Source organism: Manacus candei, unplaced genomic scaffold (genome assembly GCF_025592945.1).
Source record: "Manacus candei isolate 608988 ecotype Guabito, Panama unplaced genomic scaffold, ASM2559294v1 h1tg000037l, whole genome shotgun sequence".
Lineage (NCBI taxonomy): Eukaryota > Metazoa > Chordata > Aves > Passeriformes > Pipridae > Manacus > Manacus candei.
This window is the reverse complement of record NW_026138085.1, coordinates 7,274,991-7,292,883: the sequence shown is the minus strand read 5'-3', so window position 1 is coordinate 7,292,883 and position 17,893 is coordinate 7,274,991. Positions and strand designations below refer to the sequence as shown.

Below are 17,893 nucleotides of genomic sequence, written 5' to 3'. Positions count from 1 at the left end.
AGGTTTTCATCTCATTTCATAGACTCACAGAGTGGTTTGAGTTGGAAGGGGCTTTAAAGCTCATCTCGTTCCAACCCCCTGCCATGGGCATGGATGCCACCCGCTAGATCAGGTCACTCATTTCTGTAAGTTTCAGCCTATTATCTCAGAATTAACATGCTGCTTAAAGGGTATTTTTGAGGTTTGGATTCCCTAGAAATTCCCTCTTAGGTCTGATATCCAAGAGCTGAGATTGCTTTGGAACTTGGGAAGTTTGTTGTACTCTTAGCATCTCTTTGGTATCCTATAACCTGTGCTTGTGATGTTAGAGTTGGTTTCCTTTGATGGTCAATTATTGAAAATGTTGTAAAAGAGGTTTAAAAAAAGGCTAATAATTCTGATTGATTGAAAAAATATTACTTTAACATCTACTAGTGAAATCAACCAGAGTGCTCTGGTTCACTTCCAGCAGAGAGACGTTGATATTTTTAAAGCTTTATGTGCAAGACATCACTCGGTGTTGCCAAACTCTGATTTAAATTTATACATCCTGGCTCAGCTTGTTTCTTAAAAAAAAAAAAAAAAAAAATCACCACCAGCATAACAAATTCAGTATCTTTTCCTTATTGAAAATTTTTTGGCATCAGACGTCGTGATCTGCACAGTGTAGTTATTGTCTCTTTATCTGATCCAGTGACTAACTCGACATTATTGTTTCAATAATATTATTTCAGGCCAGGTAACATGCTCAGGTTACCTCTGTGATGACACAAAGTATGGCACTGCTTCCAGTGAGTCACAGCTCCACAGTGCGTGCAAATAAATAACAGGAATGGTGAAAAATAACCCGGATCCTTTATTTTTAGCAGCCTAATGTGATACTGGTGGCACACGAGGCAGCAGATGAAGGCAGAGGGGAAGGAAGGGTGGTGGGTGCTGGTGGGTGGGAGCCCCAGGATGTGGCTCAAAGGCTGGGCAGGGTGAGCAGAAAGCCAGAGAGCTGGACCTTGCCAGCTTCTTACCCTTTTCAAGGAGGTGAGAGAGTTTTGGCTGCTCTGGTGTGTGGGGTCTCAGAGGGACCTTGGGGTGGGCTGGCCAGGGTTAGAGGATGCTTTGCATCCAGCCAGGGCCTCAGTGGTGCCTGTTCTGGTGTCGGCAGCACAGCCTCACCAGGGTAAATCGTGCTGTAGGAGCAGCTCCAGCTTCCTATCTCTCAAATAACTGTGGAGGAAACCATTCCCCACTCTTTGGTGAGGTGCCTGTGAGTGGCCATCCGTGTTCACAGTGTCCTTGGTGTGCTGTGTGCTCGGTCTGGCAACTGTGTCCTGCTCTGTGCTGTTGGTAAACGGGGTTGGCGTTCACACCCTGCTGCCCCTTGCCCTCCCCCCAAGAAATTTGGATCATGGCCGTGTCTGCAGAGAACCAACACTGGTGTCAGCACAGGGAGAGTTTCTGATGACTTGGGGAACTGAGGAGGGGTTCAGTCCCCTCCTGCTCCCCGTGTGCAGGGACACCCCTCACGAGGGGTGGCAGGGGTGGGTGGGGATATGCTGCTGTGGGATGTGGAGCCCTGTGCAGGCAGCCCAAATGTGTGTAAAGCCTGGAGTTCCCCTCGTGTCCTGGAGACTCATAAATGGTGGAAATTATACCTGTTGGAAGCCACTACTTGTGTTAACACCTGTATGAGCACAGGAGAAGGCAGTGTGGGGGGAAGAGCTCTCCCAGCCTCTCCCCTCCATCCCCATCCCGCTTGCTCACCCTGTGGGGGTGGTGATGGTGTTGGAGCAGACCCCATTGCCAAATGCTCTGTGTACAAATAGCACAGGCTCTGCTCCTGGAAAGGAGAAGCAGGAGAGCAGGCAGTGGGTCTGAAATGTTAAGGGAGGCTCTGTGGGATGGAGATTGGCAAAATCCCTCTGTGTGGTGGGGGCTGCTGACTTTGGGGTTGGTTTTCTTTAATGTCAGCCCAAATTTTCACACTGAGGGTTGAGCTTTAGCCCTGTGGAAGAAGCAGCCTGACTTCCAGGCAAGTCTTTCTGACATATTTAAGAGGTGGAGGGAAGGAAGGAATTATTCCTACAAGTGGACAGAGAAGGATATTTCACCTCACTGAGGAGCCGGCTCTTCCCATTGCAGGTGATTTGTGGGATAATTGGAGGATGAGCCCCTGACATGCCAGGTCGTGGGGCAGAGCAATCCCAGCATCACCCTCAGTTCCTTGGCAAGTCTGGAGAGCATCAAATAACCAATTCTGGGCTACTCTTAGTTTGTATTTTTAGAATAATTGCTATAAACATTCTTTGGGATTTTTTTTTTAAAGAACCACAACAGCCATTTATATATTTAACAATATATATTTATATATATATATAATTTCTAGATCAGTACATTCATCAGTACTTGTTTTTCTTCACAAACAGAAGAACTCTTACAATAGTAGACTTTCTAAAATAAATACTATTAAAATAGAGCTTCAAAATAAATATTCTATACAAAGAAAAACCTTCTGTGGTAACGTTTCAGGTGTACATGTGGTGGGGTGGTAAGAGGAGAAGGGGGAAACATTTCTCAGCGTGTCTGAGCATGGGAGGGGAAGGGAATACCCAGTGCTGAGGAAGGGTGAGGGCTCATCTGGGTGGCAAAGCTGGTGCCTGGGGAGCCACAAATTTGGTGAGTGCTCCTTGTGCCCAGTGGGTGCAGTGAGGGTGTATTTGTCTGTTGAAACTGCTCTGCTGGTGCTGAGCTCCAGCTGGGGCTGTGGTGTGGCATTGCCAGCACCGTCTGGTCACCCCTTCTTGCTTTCTGGGCTGTTGTGTGCGGGCAGAGGACAAACCCTGGCATGAACCTGCTGCAGCAATTAGCAGTGCTGCAGTAATTAGCAGTGCAGGTGCCCTGCCATCCCCCTCCTCCTCCAGCACCGTGCTGCGGTGCCACAGCACCTCTCCTGGGGAAAACCTGCCCTCACCTCCACTCTTGCCTTTATGGTCACCCCACCACAGTGATGTGGCTGGAGAGCCAACATCACTCCCGAGGTTTGTGCTGATTAGCAGCTGTCCCTCTGTTAGTGGGGGGACCCAGCTCGTGGGAGGGTGGTAGAGCTGCCACACTGTGCTCGCACCGGGGTGAGGTGAAAGGGCACCGTGACCAAAGGACATCTCAGGGGTGGCAGGAGACCCGAGTACCTTCAAAGGGGATGGGGGAATGGAGGCGTTGGGGTGGGGAAAGAGAGGGGAATAAGGACATTATTGACAGGAGCTGTACCCTCTGTACCCTCCGCCAGTGCTGCTGGCAGAGCCCCAGTTGTGGCCGAGCCTGCCCCTTTCCAGGTGCTCCATACAGGGCTCAGCACCTTCTTGCCACCCCTTGGGCTGGGAGCTGATGGAGCAGAGTCTGATGGCTGTGCCAGGAGCTGAGGAGAAGAGGGAGGGTTGCTCTGCTACATTGACCACTGCTCTAACACATCCACTAACGCTTTACAGCCTTCCAGCATGGGATCAGCTAACAGGGTTTATATATTAAAACAAACCAACAGACAAATAGTTTACAGCTATGTACAATGAAAGGAAATCCATCTGGGATTGCTGGGTGTATGTACATGAGTGTAGATTGGCACAGTGGCAACCACTCCAGCGTTGTCTTTGCTCACAAGGACCATGCAGCCAAGCCATGGGCTTTGCTAGTGCAGATTTTCAGCACAAATCCCCCAGGAACAGCCAGGGACAGAGGGTCAAAAAAGCAAAACAACTTTGGGTGGAGGCCATTTGGACATGTGTGGTCCCAACAGAGGAGGGCAGCAGGTAAATACCTCTTCTGCTGTGTTTTCTAGTCTGTTTGCATCATAGGAAAATGATTTCTCTTATTAAATACAATACCTTATACATTCAACCAACAGTTCAGCTAGTTTGGGGTTGGTTTTCCTGTTATCTTTTCCCCTCCAATTTGTGCAAGATAATAAACACAGCTCTGGATCCCTACCTGCTTCCTGGTGTCCCCATACAGCTAACATGAGGCTAAATTATAGGAACTGTTATCTGGGAACAGACATCATATCCCTTTTTCTATGATTTATCACGTACAAGCTAACAAATGTTATAAATATAGAAAGTTTGTTGGTTTTTTTTTCCAAATCTCCCCTTCAATAAATATCTACAATTAAACTTAACTAAACCCCAAGTCATCCAGGTGAGCTGAAAACCAAAGACACCAGAGTCCCATCAGTGCACTCCTGCCAACCCCTCACAGTGGCTGTATCACAACCAAGCCAACGGGATTCCTGGAAATGCTACATGAGCTCTGCCTATTGCTTATCTAATTAGAGATGACATTTCACTGTCACTGCTGTGCATTTACTGAGGAAATCTCCTCTAATTAAGAACGCAAAAAGAGACTAGATCAGTTTTCTGCATGCAACAAGTACCTACCTACTCATTAGAGTGTTGCATGTTTGGACAAAGATTTTTTGTTTAGCACCTTGTAGTTGTCAAGAGAGAGGGGTTATGGCATCCTTGGGAGGGGGTTGCTGCATCCTAAGAGAAGGTAGAACCAGCCCTAGGATGAGTGCATGGACACAGCCAATGATATTTGTATGCTGAAAACCATGGGCACATTTGTTAACTTTGCTCTCTTCCCTCCCCTGGCTTTCCCTAGGGTGTGTTAACACTAAAATAAACATTAAAAGCATTCTTTACATTTAAAAAGACACTTTTGTACAGAGGAGGCAAAAGTCCAACAGCAGCAATAGGGATGGGGGAATGGGCTGTACTTCAAGCAAATGCCATTCATCCCTAAGACAAAACCAAATAAAAATCTTAATATTTAATGAGCAAAGAAGAGCTTGTTCCAGGAGAGGAGGTACTGGATTGAAATCCCTAGAAAAATACACCTATGTGCACTGTACACTTCAGGTTTTGTGATTTCTTACCAGAGCTTAAGAGATTTAGAGAAACAAACACTGACCATCTTTGCTCTGTGGTGTGAGTTAAGATTCCCTTTGCTCCAGCATTGGGGAAACGAGCGCACACCTCGGAGAAATGGGATTTGGCAAACATCCTCCTGGAGCGGGTCTGTACAGTTGATGGAAAATTCATATTCCATTGAGTGAAACCTGATGCTATAGATCAGCTTACAGGCAGGAGGACCTGATGTTGATACAACTGCCTGAACACATCCTGCTGCTATTCCTCCCAGGAGGGAGCAGATCTGCTACCATCTTGCTTTAAAGAGAGGGTCCAAATCAACGTGGCCAGGTGGGATATGCCTAAAGGGTAAAAGACCTTTCGACAAACAAAATGTATCTTCACTTCTGGTTCAAAAAATCTTTGAGGGACACAGAAACCTTTTGAGAAACACGTACTGTGTGTGCAACCAGCCCTTCCAGTGGTGTGCAGGAGGGGAAGGAAGGTGGAGGGAGTTACCCCGCCACCTTCAACAGGCTGCTGGTAGCAAGTTGGAGTTTGGAAGGAAAGCGGAAACAAGAAGCCCGCCCTGAATATGAATCCAAAGCAGCTTTCTGCAGCTGGGAATGGGTATTGCTTGTGCGGCCGTGCCTGCCAAGCGAGCAGTTAATGGTTCCTGCGGTGCACAGGCACCGTGAGCAGCCGTCCGTCCAAACCGGGAGATTTTAAGCAGCTGTACTTCATGATGTACGTAGGTTTTCAGCCTTCACTCTGCATTATTAACATTCCTCCTTTGGCCCCATCTATTTAAATTGTGACCAGTTCCAGAAACCCTGAATAACCCAAAGTGCTTCAGTTCGTGGAAATAGTTGCTTCTGCTTTCTCCAAAGGCGAGAGGCTAACATTCTCCTCAGAACACAGGTTATTAAAAAAACCAACACCACCTGGCTCCGTGGAGCCTCCTCCCACTCCCCGTCCTCCCAAACTATCAAAAGGGCTTTTCTGGCCCTTTGCTCTCTGGCAATGCCTTGCAAATGACACTGTTTGTGTTTTTGCATCTGCATCCGGGCCGGCTCACTTGGTCGTAGCATCTCTGGGACAGCTTGACGCAGCCGGTGGCTGGCAGGTAGCAGAGCAAGCAGGGGAGCACCAGGGACAGGGCGCTCATGAAGGACCAGCGGGCACAGCAGTTTGAGTGGGAGCAGGAGCAGGGGTGGTCGGCGCAGGTGCCCTCATCGTCCTCGTTGGTGCAGTGGTAGAAGACGCCCTTGACGAGACACATGCAGGTGGAGTAGTTGACCAGGTTCTGTGCCGAGCAGAGACACTCTTGGTTGCACACCCAGCACGACGGCAGAGTCCGGGGCAGCGCACACTCCTTGCACTTGCATTTCCCACAGGCTTCGCACAGCAGAAAGTGCTTGTCCAGTTCCTGAGACACGGGTCCCTTCAGGTCCAGGGGTTTGCAGTTAATCACCTTGGGCTGAATGCGAACTGCTCGGGGGGAGGACTGCTCTGCCACAGGCACTGGGGCCATGTGGTCCAGGAGCCTTTGGTCTGAGGATGTGCTGCTGCTGCTGCTGATGGAGCTGGGGCGCCCACTGAACGAAATCCAGGGATGGGTGACATCCTGCTCACAGCGCTGCAGGTGCTGGTTGGTCAAGACCAGTTCATGGGGGCCTCGAGGACGCTTTTGGGCTGCCAGGTGGGAGGCGGTGGGGTTGTCGGTGTAGTCGTTCTCGATGTGGGTTGTCTTCATCTGGTCGATCGGCAGGATGGTGAGCGGGTGCTGCAGCCGCCCATAGGGGATCCGACTGTCCAGCAGGGGCTGGACCATCACAGAGTTGGGGACGACGGTGATGTTGTGGGGGATCCGGGGCTCCATTGAGAAAGCAGTCTGGCTACTGGTGAAAAATCTGTGCTTAAGTATCCTGGGGGAAGGAAAGGAGAAAGAAAAGGGGTGGGGAGAGAGAAGGACCACATGGTTATTGAGGTATCCTGCAAGCCCAGCCCATTGGGGATCTTCACCGAGACTGGTTGTTATGTAGAAGGTCTTACAAGGTAGAGTCCAAGGGAGTCAGAACACTTGCCCAGGTATAAAATGCCTCCCTCTTCCTTTGCTACTGTGTTTCTCTCCCTAACCTTGGCTTCTGGTCCTGGCAGGGTTGCAGTCACAGCAGGCTCCTGAACTGCCCACTCAGGGGTTTTGCTGAGGCAAAGCACATCTCAGGGCTACTGGTGTATATACACATGTGGGTTTGCCAGCAAACTCCCTGAAATGACTTATCTAAGCTTTGGGGGTTTTTCCCAGTTGACCCTGATCCCTAAAAAGGATCCTTGCATCCCTGATGCAAGATTGTGGCTTGCGAGAGCATTGGCGTGGTACAAAGGTGCTTCGGAGCGTGGGGCTGAACACCTGTCCTTGCTCACCCAGAATCTGCCTGTGGGAAGATGACTTGGTTTTGGTAAGGAAGTGTCCCATCTCCATTGGGAGCTGCTGATTCCAAAGGCTGCTTCATCTCTCCCGCGGGAGGTGGAAGCGCTTGCTCAGCATCTCGTCCGGTGGCAAACCACGGTGGGAGCCAATGGCGCAGCACCCAGAAGAGCACCCACATGGGCCTGGCTTGACCCATCACCTCACACAGGTAATGAGACACTCTTCTTCAGCCCACTAAGTGCACTAATATTTAGCTGAAGTGCTGTTTACCAGCCGTTCTGGCTGAGCCGTCTATTGCCGCAGTTTCTAATTTCATTGAAAGAGTGCAATTTATCCTGGAGTCGATCCAAAGATTCAGCAGCGGCGTAGGACAAGAAACCACAGGAAGTAACTAAACTTAAATCAAAGAACGGAAACGACTCGGTTCAAATTTAGAAAGTGCACATTGTTTTCTAGTAGATGTGCCATTTCCTCACGGGGTGACCTTTATTCATAAATAATATAATGCTGGAGATCAGTTGAAAGAAGGGGTGAGTAAAGCTTCAGAGCAAGTCACAGGAGGGGAAAAGCTGCTGGTATCAAGAAAAAGGGAGTAGTGAACAGCTTAAGGCATTGCCAGTTGTTTGTGTTCAACAAATTAACCTTCTCCAATAGCGTGAAAGATTTGGACTTGGCAGTGCTGGGTTAACAGCTGGACTCAATGATCCTAAAGGTCTTTTCCAACTGAAATGATTCTGTGATTTTAATATCACGGCAATCTGAAAAAATGTCAGGAAAAAATTGCATCCAACTACAACAAGTTATACACGAGAAGTGTGTGTGTGTGTGAGTAAACGTGTGCACTGCTGCAAGAGGACGTCCCCCCTAAAATTAACACAACACTTCAAAAATTGGAGTGTGAACTAATTCTGCATTTTTGCAAGGAGGAAGGGAAGCGCTTTTTTTACCCGCTGAAAAATGCTACGAGGGTCCGCGGTTTTATTTGCAAATCCTTGCTTTGATGGATCACTTGGCGTTTGGGGTTGAAAATGTGCTGCTTTTCCCGGGATCAATAGGAGGGAGGGAGGGCTGACGCCGGATGGGCCGGAGCGTGGGCAGGACGGCACATGCCTCCTGGGGATGCCGGCACCGCGTCCGGCCTGCCGCGCTCCTTTTGTCCGCTGCACAAGACCAGCAGGAAGAAGCGCTTTATCGAGCAGTAACGATGATTATTGTCATGCAGCCCTTATGCTGTTTCTCTTCCCCCAGTTAAAATTCTCTGCTGGGTCTTAGCCATTCATTTGAATTTTTTTTTCTTTTTTATTTCATTATTCATAGCTCGTTGACATCCTGACTGGAGGAACAAGAGAGTTTTTAAAGCATCTATTCCTAGTTACTGTATGTAAAAGAACAAAAGCAACCAATGATTCTGACAACTGTGGGACACGCAGAGGGAAAAGAATTTGATTTTCTTTTGTGCATCAAAATCCAGTGTCATGATCTAAAAAGTATTTGCTGCAAGTCAGAGTTTAGCAAAATCATCAGTTCTGTGTCAGTTACATTTGCAGAGATATTTTGATTTCACAGGTTTTTTGGGTTTTTTTTTTTTTTTTTTTTAAGGAGAAAGATGCAGCTGTTTTGGCTGCCAAGAGTAAGTGCAGCAGAGCTGATCTTAGATGGAAGGTAGCTGTAGGAAATGGTGGCTCACTGCACAGTGTTACCAGCCTGTCTGATCCTTCATGTCCCTGCCAGCACTGCCTTCGTGGCCTCTCCAGAATTTTTAAATCACCTCTAGCATAGGGCTCTATGTGCTCACTTCCACTTGTTACCAACTCTCTGGAATCTGCTCCACTCACCAGGTTTCAACTGTATCCATGGAGCATCATTTATTTTAAGGTGCCCTGTGTGACAGCACACAGAAGAGCTGCTCTGCCCAGGCATTGACCTGGTTGTCCCCAGGACAGCACCTCTGTCCCAGGGTGGCACATTAAGGGTGTTCTGCACTGCTGTGGGGAGCCCCTCGCCCTGGCATGGGAGAGCAACACCCTTGGAGTTGGAATTTAGGCTTTAGATTAACTCTATAGTCACCCAGCCTGCGATGGTCCAGAGCCAGCAATGCCATCACATGGAAGTCATGTCCCTCTCCATTAATTTGGAGAGGGATTATAGCCACAGGCACTCTTAAAACACCCAACCCCCAGCACACAGACATGGCCATATGCAGGCAGACGTTAAAGATGGCTTATCTGAGATAATGCTAATCAAGATTTCAGAGTTAATTACCACAGAAAGGAGAGGCACCCTGCACTAAACACCACACTTGAGGATAGTTAATGTTAGAAGTTACTAATCAACTTATTTCAATATAAACCAGTTCCAAATTGTCTTTTTACCAGGCAAACTATTTCTGAAGGGCAAGGGAAGCCTGACACTGTGAACTCAAAGACCCTGCAGGTGTCTGGGCACAGGGTCGACTTGGATAAAAACCTCTGGCATGAAGACAGACAAATAAGATCCAAGCCTCCCAATTCCCAGAGCCTTGCTCTGGACACAATGTCTCTCTGGCTGAAGATTGCCTTAAAACACCACAGATAGGCACCCTACTAGTTTCTGGTGCTTGGACACATGGTCCTTCAACTTCTGCCCTGCCCTCTTGTTCCTGTGTGGAGGGTTTCCACAGTTAAATGCCCTCCCCTTTCAAGCTACTCTTGACAGACAAATATTTCTGATGTTTATGGAATTTTCTAAAGACCATGACTACGTTGCTGCTGCTGGTCTTGTCACCAGAAATTCCAGCAGTGCAGTGAGATCACTGGTGACAGATCCAGATCAAACACCTCGAGTGCTGAACTCGAGAGTGAGCTGAGTGGTGTTCATCCTGCAAGGAGGCTCTTCTCCCCTGGGATCTGCCCAGATGACAACAATGGCAATATTTTACGGTGTGGTTGCTTCAGTTTTTTGTCTGTGTGTGTCCACTGGCACGTGCCATGAGCACACCTTTCCATCAGCTGTTTGTGCTTTCAGCCTTATATCTGCATCCCACAAAAGGAAAGATTTCAGCAAAGGGCACTGGGCACACAGGGCTCCATCTCTCATGGCAAAGGAGGAATCCAGTCAGGTTAAGGATTTGTGCTGGAGCAGAAGGAAATCAAGAAGCCAGACAATTCCTGTGGAGTCTCACATGCTGCGATGTGCCTGCCTGGATACCTGCATGGGCCCTGGTGACTGCTGTGGACAATCCTCCAAGACATTATAACTTGACCTTTTCTGGTTGTTGTACATCCAGAAGCAATACACCACTCCCTTCACCTCCCCACCAGGAACGACTGTGCATGTGGGGTGTTTGCCAGCAAGGACAAGGTTCCCTCGAGCAGCAACACTGGTAATGTTTGGGATGACCTGGCAGAACTTTAGACCTTGAAAAAGGGCAAGAGCTGAAGGGGCGTAATTTTGAGGCTTCTTGCTCTGAAGGCAGTTGAGCAAGGAGGGGGTTCAGAGTGGTCAGTGGTGTCTTGTAGTTGCTGTTGTTATGTCAGATGTTGGAGTGACCTAATTGAGCATCTGGCTGGAGCTGGTGTGTGGAGCATCCCCGGGTAGATGTGGTGACAAACATGAGCCACTTGGTTTGGGAGGGAAGAAAGAACAGGCTGGGCTGTCCATCTCCCTCTCTCTTCAACTAGAGTGCCTGAATCTGGCTGTGGAGCCAGCCTGGCTCACAAAGACAGGGACAGTTACCAGAGATGAACTGCCAATGTCAAACCCCCCAGGGAAGAACATTTCTGCTGTGGGGGCTCATTGGCTGTGCTAAGAAAGGACTGAGATTCATGATGGCAAGGGCAGCTGGGTATTGCTTGCAGATATTGAATTCATTGCTCAGATTGAATAGATTTAATATAACAAGATGTGTCATCTACAGAGGATTGCGGATAAAAAGAAAGAGAAGGGATAGTAAAATAGAATAGGAGATGTAAGATACTTAAGCACCATAACTTAGCAAAAGCTATGAAACTTTATGCAGTGCCTTTGTCATCCACTGCACTAGACCAGCCTGGCTGTAAACTGTATTTCAATTGAGAAAAAAAGCCATACTGAATACAAAATTAATTAATTTTTCATAATTGGTAATTACAGATACAGCATTAACACAGGCATGAATTCACTGGTTGCAATTGTACAGGTAGTGTTCTTAAAGTAGACAATAGGAAGAAAAATTCAAGAGTATGTTCTTACATTGGTAATTTTTCATTCTTTATAGGTTAATGAAACAATGAATTTCTTTTCAAAGCAGACATGTCAACAAACTCCCATGCAGAGAGAAATTTCTCTTCCGCCATGCCATCCAGGGACTCACCACATACAATTTTCAAGTCAAAATATACTTCCTTCTAAGGGAGTAAAATTGGACTCAAAAGTCAAGTTCGTACACGTGCTGCAGTGTTTGTTTCATCACTTCATCAAGATATTGCCAATTTAAAATTACTGTTGTACTGGGTAATTACAAGTCCTAAAGTTGTAGGAAAGCAACTGTTATTGTAAAGTGTTTTGGTATTATTTTAGACTTGAAAGTTTTGTAAGATTCTTTAATCACATGAAATTAAAACAAAAGGCATCTCATGTTTTAATAGGTTTTCAGACTTGCCTACATAATTTTAGAGAAAGCTACATCCTTGTAGGCAATTCCATGAGAAGTCATATAAACCCCTGGGAAAGTTTGTTCTCATTAATGTCTTCAGAACAATTTTTGAAGCAATAAGGTTCTAACATCTTTATTTTCAAAGTAGAGTTGCACAACACATCTTCCAATTACTGGAAAACAAAATGGATCTTGACGTAAAAATCCAGTGAGTGCAGAAATGTATAACGTTTATAATTGTCTCAGTTACCCATTAGTTAATTTCATTAAGTTCTTTCTCACGTGTTTAACAACATTCCAGATGTTTGTGGTAACGAAAGAATCATGAGAATAATGGACTCGAGTCCAGAGGTGGGTCCCATGTGGAAGCAATCCTGGACAACCTGGCTGCTGTGACTGATACCTCCTCAGTGCCCACAGTGAAGTCAACAGGAAAATGGGAAAATGTGCTTCCACAACCACCTCCTCTCCACCTAGCTCCAGGCACAATGCACCACAGTTTTACCCAACCCACTTTTGTTAAAGATGTGGAGAATTTCAATGCGGGTTGCTGACATAAAAATGTCTAAAGTGAACCTTAAATGTCATAGAAAAAAAACCCCAGAAGCCCCAAATGTGCTGCTTGGTGCGTGTTTGCTGAGAGAGAGACCACCAGTACGGTCAGGGAAGTGATGCAGCCACCAAAAACCCCTTCTGTCCCTAGTAATCTGTGAGCACCAGATCAGGGGCCACTTTATCTCTTTCTAATTAATTACACCTTAATTACACCTCGTAAGCAACCCATCCTTTCTGCTGTGTCTGAACAGCACCAGTGGCAGGGAAGAGGTGTTTGCCTCAGCAAACCAAGATTTCTCCTGGGGTTGCTGGTGCTGGATTGTCCTCTCCATGTCCTGTAACATCACTGCTGGCTCCTTTCTTGAGCCTGGACCTGTGCCCTGTAACATCAGGGAGCTGCTGAACCTGCTGGTTTGCCATGCTGCCCTTTGCCAGGGCAGTGGTGGCCAGTTTATATATATTATAAATTATATTGTTTATAACAGTGCTAGGGAGATGGAGAGTAGTGGTGTGCAACGAGCCACCTTCTTAACATAGAATCCTTAGGGTTGGAAAAGACCTTTGAGATCCTCAAGTCCAACATACCATAAGCAGAGTAAAGCAAAACTGAGTTTTCAATAAGAATTTCCAATTACAGGTTTCCAAGAATTTTCCAGCTATTGAAGAATCACAAGCTTTTGTGAAGAAGGGACAGAAAAGTTACCGTGGATTGATGAAAGGCTGAGCCCTGCCTGATGGAGCCCTGCACTGGGATGGTGGTAAGACATCAGCTGCTCATTTAGGGATCTGCTGTGGGTCAGTGATGGTGAGTCAGACCACAGAGCTCTGAGTCTTGGTACCTAACAGCCAGATATCACACCTCCTCTTGGTTACTATGATACTAGACCTGTATTAGATCAGATATCAGGAAGAAATTCTTCCTTGTGAGGGGGCTGAGGCACAGGTTGCCCAGGGCAGCTGTAGCTGCCTTATCCCTGGAAGTGTTCAAGGTCAGGTTGGATGGGCTTGGAGCAACCTGGTCTAGTGGAAAGTGTCCCTGCCTCGGGCAGGGGGGTGGAACTTGATGAGCTTTGAGGTCCCTCCCAACACAAACCATTCTATGATCCTTTTATCAATGAAAAAGCTGGATTACAGTCTCTGGAAGAGGCATTACAGTCACCTCATTAACATACAGGCAGCAATAGCTGCAGTAAATGTACTGCAGAAATCCATCTATTTTCTCTCTGTATGGGACACACAAATTTCTGAAACAATAGTGCCACAGGAAGAAAACAGGAAAAGCAACAGAATATCTAGTCTTAATGGAAGAAATTAGCATAATTGAAAACAATATACTTTGAAGAAGTATAATTCCAAGGGCAGGCATATATATTTCAAGGTCTGTGCAAGCCAAGACAGTTTAGAATTGATGGTAACCAGTGCAAAACCAGAATGATCACGACTAGTCTCTCTCCTCCAGTGATTTGGTTAAAAATCTTCTCTAGAACCTTGGTCACAGCTGCACCTGAGCTTTGGGAAGTGCACAAACCCCTTTGCTGGCTCTGCACAGTGCTTGGAGGCCAGGACCCAGCAGTGGTCCACAGCTCCTCCCCACAGCTGTTTGGAAATGAGGGAATAGCCAGGATGGGCACTGGAAATGAAGCCAGGGTGTCTGGTATCAGGGCAATCCTTGCTGTCAAAAATTACCAGCAAGGGGAAGATCCACAGGGCTTTGGAGAGTGGATGCATCAAGTAGGGCAGCTGGGGCTGGGGCTGGAGCTGGGGCAGGGCATGGACTGGGCAGGATGGTGAGGGACAGTGAGCTGAGGGACAGGGCTCACTCCCACCCAAGTGATCAATAATGGATTCGTTTCCTGAGGCCCAGCAGAGGAAGAGCTGGTGATAAGGGAGCAAATTCTATGATTGCCTTTGTTTGGAATTAGGGACATCCTCTTGTGACAAGGGACACTCTGCTCCTGATGCAAGTCAAAGGCTTCAATAAAAGCTTTTATTGAGGGAGACAACACTTGGAGTTAAAGGAGACCTTGCAGCAAGCACATGTTTTTAATGTGGGATTAAGAATAATTCATAAGGTTGGAGTTCATTAAGACTGAGTTAGGCTGTCTGGATTTTGAGTTGAACTGTAAAAGCTTTAAAAAAATGGAAAAAAAAAAGCTTTTTTTCCTGTAAAGTGTGTATTAATATTAACAAAATATTGACATGCATTCTTTTTGTTCCCCTCCTTAGCAGCCTTATCTAGCTAGGGCCAGCTAGAATTTTCTCTACAAGTAATAAGGGGAAAAAAAAAATTAGAAAGCTTATTAGGGAAACCTGCCATTTTTAAAACGAGACACTAAATTCTTGCCAGAGCATGGAAATTCAGAAGCTGGGAAATGAGACCTGTAGACTTCCAAGAAGCTGTCTCTGTCCAGCTGAAATCTGTTCCTATGGTGCGAGTGAATAAAGCACATTTTGGCCCACTGACGTTCAGAACTCTGGGCACTCAAGTTTCTTAGTCAAAGCTTTTTATTGGATAAGAACATTTCTTCTAAGGTCAGAAAATTAAGTTCAGATATGATGCATTAAGCTAATAGTACTAAATGATAACCATATTAGTTGGATTTTGTATTTCCTTAAGGAAATATGTTGTATTGCATTTAAAAGGGATAAAACCCAAACATTTGTGCAACTGTTTGCCTATAAAAAGGTAGTTTTTAGTACTGGGCTGAATTTGAAAAGTTGTATGGCAATATGATTAATGAGTTTTTTGCTTTTACGGTTAGTTTTTTTTTTTTCCCAAAACTGTCAGAACTGCAAATTAATTATTACTGTAGTGTTGCAAGGGTTGTGCATTTGATTTCACCAGAAATTTTTTTTTTGGCCGGGGGGGGAGGGGATGGGAATTGCTCTTTGAGGTGTTGCATTTCCCAGTGTGATTTGGGAATTAGTCATGATTCCAGGAAAACAGCTTTTGTTTTGCTGTTTCGGGAGGAGAGCAAATAATTTCTCCCCTGCACATACCTCATGGAGAATTTCAAAAGGACTGCAGTATTCAGAAATGGTCCTTTTAATTTTATAATCCCAATACAGAGTCCCTTCCAGCAACAGAAAACACAGTAGCCCATGGAAAACGGCACATTTATCAACGAGACATCCCCAGTGGGGTTCCAATAACTGAGAACAACCCCTCCTCCTGCTATCATTCATTTTTATATGGAGAAGGGGGAAGCCAGTCCTCAGGATCATTGTGATTCCGTGCACAAATTGTAGCTTTATTCTTTAACCCAAAATAAAGGGAGAGAGGGGAAGCTTTAATATTGGGAAAGCTGAGGTTCTCTTTACCCAATTAAAAAGCAATTTCTGAGCTGATTCTTGCCATACTCTCCCCTTGGCATGGTATGGAAGAAAGGCAGCAGCTGGAGAAGTTTTAAACAATCTAGAACATGCCTTTTCCACTCTGGATAATGCAGGGATGCTTTTCCTTTTCTCTTCCTTTCTCTCCTTCACCCTTTAAGGAAAAACTTTGGGCTATAAAAGATTTAAATCATGAAATCAGACCCTTGGTCACTCGAAGAAAAAGAGTGAAACCTTTCTCCCCGTGATTAACACTGATATTCATTTGCACTTCCATTTCCAAGGTCTGCATTCCCAGTCCCGCTTTCCTCTAAGACCTTAGTGCCTTTTATATGCCCCTTTCTGTTTTTTCCATTCCCCTCCTGATAATGAATTTTCAGAACATGTCGTCTCTAGGCTTGTCTTTCTCCTGTGACACCAGGACTGGTACCAGAAAATAAAATCCTGTCTTATCTTTGCTACGCAGTTGGTAGAGAAGAGTAGCCAGGACAGGTTTTTCCTCCACATATAGTATGTTTCATATATTATATGAAATTATTCCAGGTACACATTTTTATTACTCACCTAGCCTCTAAAATACATCACCCATCCAGATTTTAAACAAGTGTACAGCAAGGCAGGGGAGACAACAGTGATGGAATAAGGCACTGAGGCCAAAAAAAGGAAAAAAGACTTGTATGAAATAAAATGCTGAAGAGCAAAGGTCATGCAGGAAAGGACTGACACACGAGTGGCTGATCTCTGAAGTGTCCTATTATGGAGACAGCTCAGAACTACTTGACACTAACAAGACAGGGCTTTGGAAAAGAGAGGAAATGCGTATAATCCATTTTCATATTCCATAGCAAGAAATATCCAATTCTGACCTGTCAGACCAGGTGATCATATATTTATGCTCCTTTTTGGGGAAGGAAGAAGGGATGAAGGACACCCCATCAGCAGAAAAAAGACCCTTATTCTGCTGTAAAACCCTGCAAACAAACCCGACACAAGTGTGGTGAAACCTGCCTGCCATATATGTACAGCAAATGCAGATGTTGATGGGAGAACGCAGAAAAGAGGTATAAATCAGAGACACAGGGACACAAATGGAAATTCTGCAAGAAAGAGGATATTTCTCCAGAATGCCAAGTCTCCTTTAGGTTGGGAAGCACCAGGCAGCTCTCCACTGTACATAATTATAGATAATCACTGTTAGAAAAGTCATAGCCAGAAACATGCTCATGATCAGTGATCTGTAAGGAGCAGCCAAACACATCTAGAACGAGCGCAGGATTTTCCCTCGGGGAGCCGGCTTGGCTTTTTCTACTTAAAACATTTTAACAATCGCTCGCAAGCGCCGATCTCGTACTTACTTTAAATAATTCAGCTAAGACCATCTCTCCATAGGCGAGTTAATCCCAAATGCGAGGCGGGCGAAGGGGGGCCGGACCCGGGAGAATCCTGGCAGGAGCGGCAGGGACCTGCGAGCGCGGCGCTGTCAGCGGCGGCCGCGGCGCTGCACCCGCCGCCTGCCTGGGAAAATGGCTAGTTTATGAATGGGAGGGCAGCGGCCGCTCCTGCGCACGCGCGGCCGCCCGACTCTATGAATGGGTGGGCACCGCGGCGGCACCGCGCATGCTCCGCTGCCTTTTATGAATGGGGGCTGGAGGGGAGCGCGGATGCGGCTCCCGAGGTTTTGTGGTTTTTTTTTTTTCTTTCTTTTTTTTCCTCCCCCCCCTTTTTTTTTTTTTTTTTTTTTTTTTTTTTTAATGAATGAAGGGCAGCGGCAGCTGCGCATGCACCGCGCCCCCCGCCCGGGGCTGGAGGTAACGGCGGGGGTGGGGGGCACCGCGCTCCCTGCCGCCGGGGGGGTACCGCCGACACCCACCCCCCCCCACCCTCTGGCCCTTTCCCGGGGAACAGCCGTGAGGGTGCCCCCGGCCCCTCGGGCACCCCCAGCCTCCTCAGCCGCCCCCCCGGCCGGCCACATCCCCGCCGGCAGCGGGGCGAGGGGCGGCAGCCCGGGCAGCGCTTCCCGGCGGGAGCCGGGGGTGTCCCGCGCTTGTGCGGCCGCGGGGGACAGGGACGCGTTGGGCTGGAGGA

At 46.9% G+C, this 17,893-nt stretch overlaps 1 protein-coding gene across 1 annotated transcript; it reads right to left on the bottom strand.

The window, feature by feature from the left end:
- Positions 1 to 1,887: 1,887 nt before the first annotated feature.
- SPRY4 (sprouty RTK signaling antagonist 4) lies at positions 1,888 to 17,391 on the bottom strand. The gene is made up of 2 exons (XM_051794230.1): positions 17,164 to 17,391; positions 1,888 to 6,802 (listed from the first exon to the last, which is right to left on the bottom strand). The coding sequence occupies exon 2, from the start codon at positions 6,754 to 6,756 to the stop codon at positions 5,863 to 5,865; it is 894 nt and encodes a 297-aa protein (XP_051650190.1). The 5' UTR covers positions 6,757 to 6,802; positions 17,164 to 17,391; the 3' UTR covers positions 1,888 to 5,862.
- Between the last annotated feature and the right edge of the window lie 502 nt (positions 17,392 to 17,893).

Coding starts and splice junctions, on each gene's coding strand:
- SPRY4 (XM_051794230.1), bottom strand. CDS start 6,756: ATGGAGCCCCGGATCCCCCACAACATCACCGTCGTCCCCAACTCTGTG.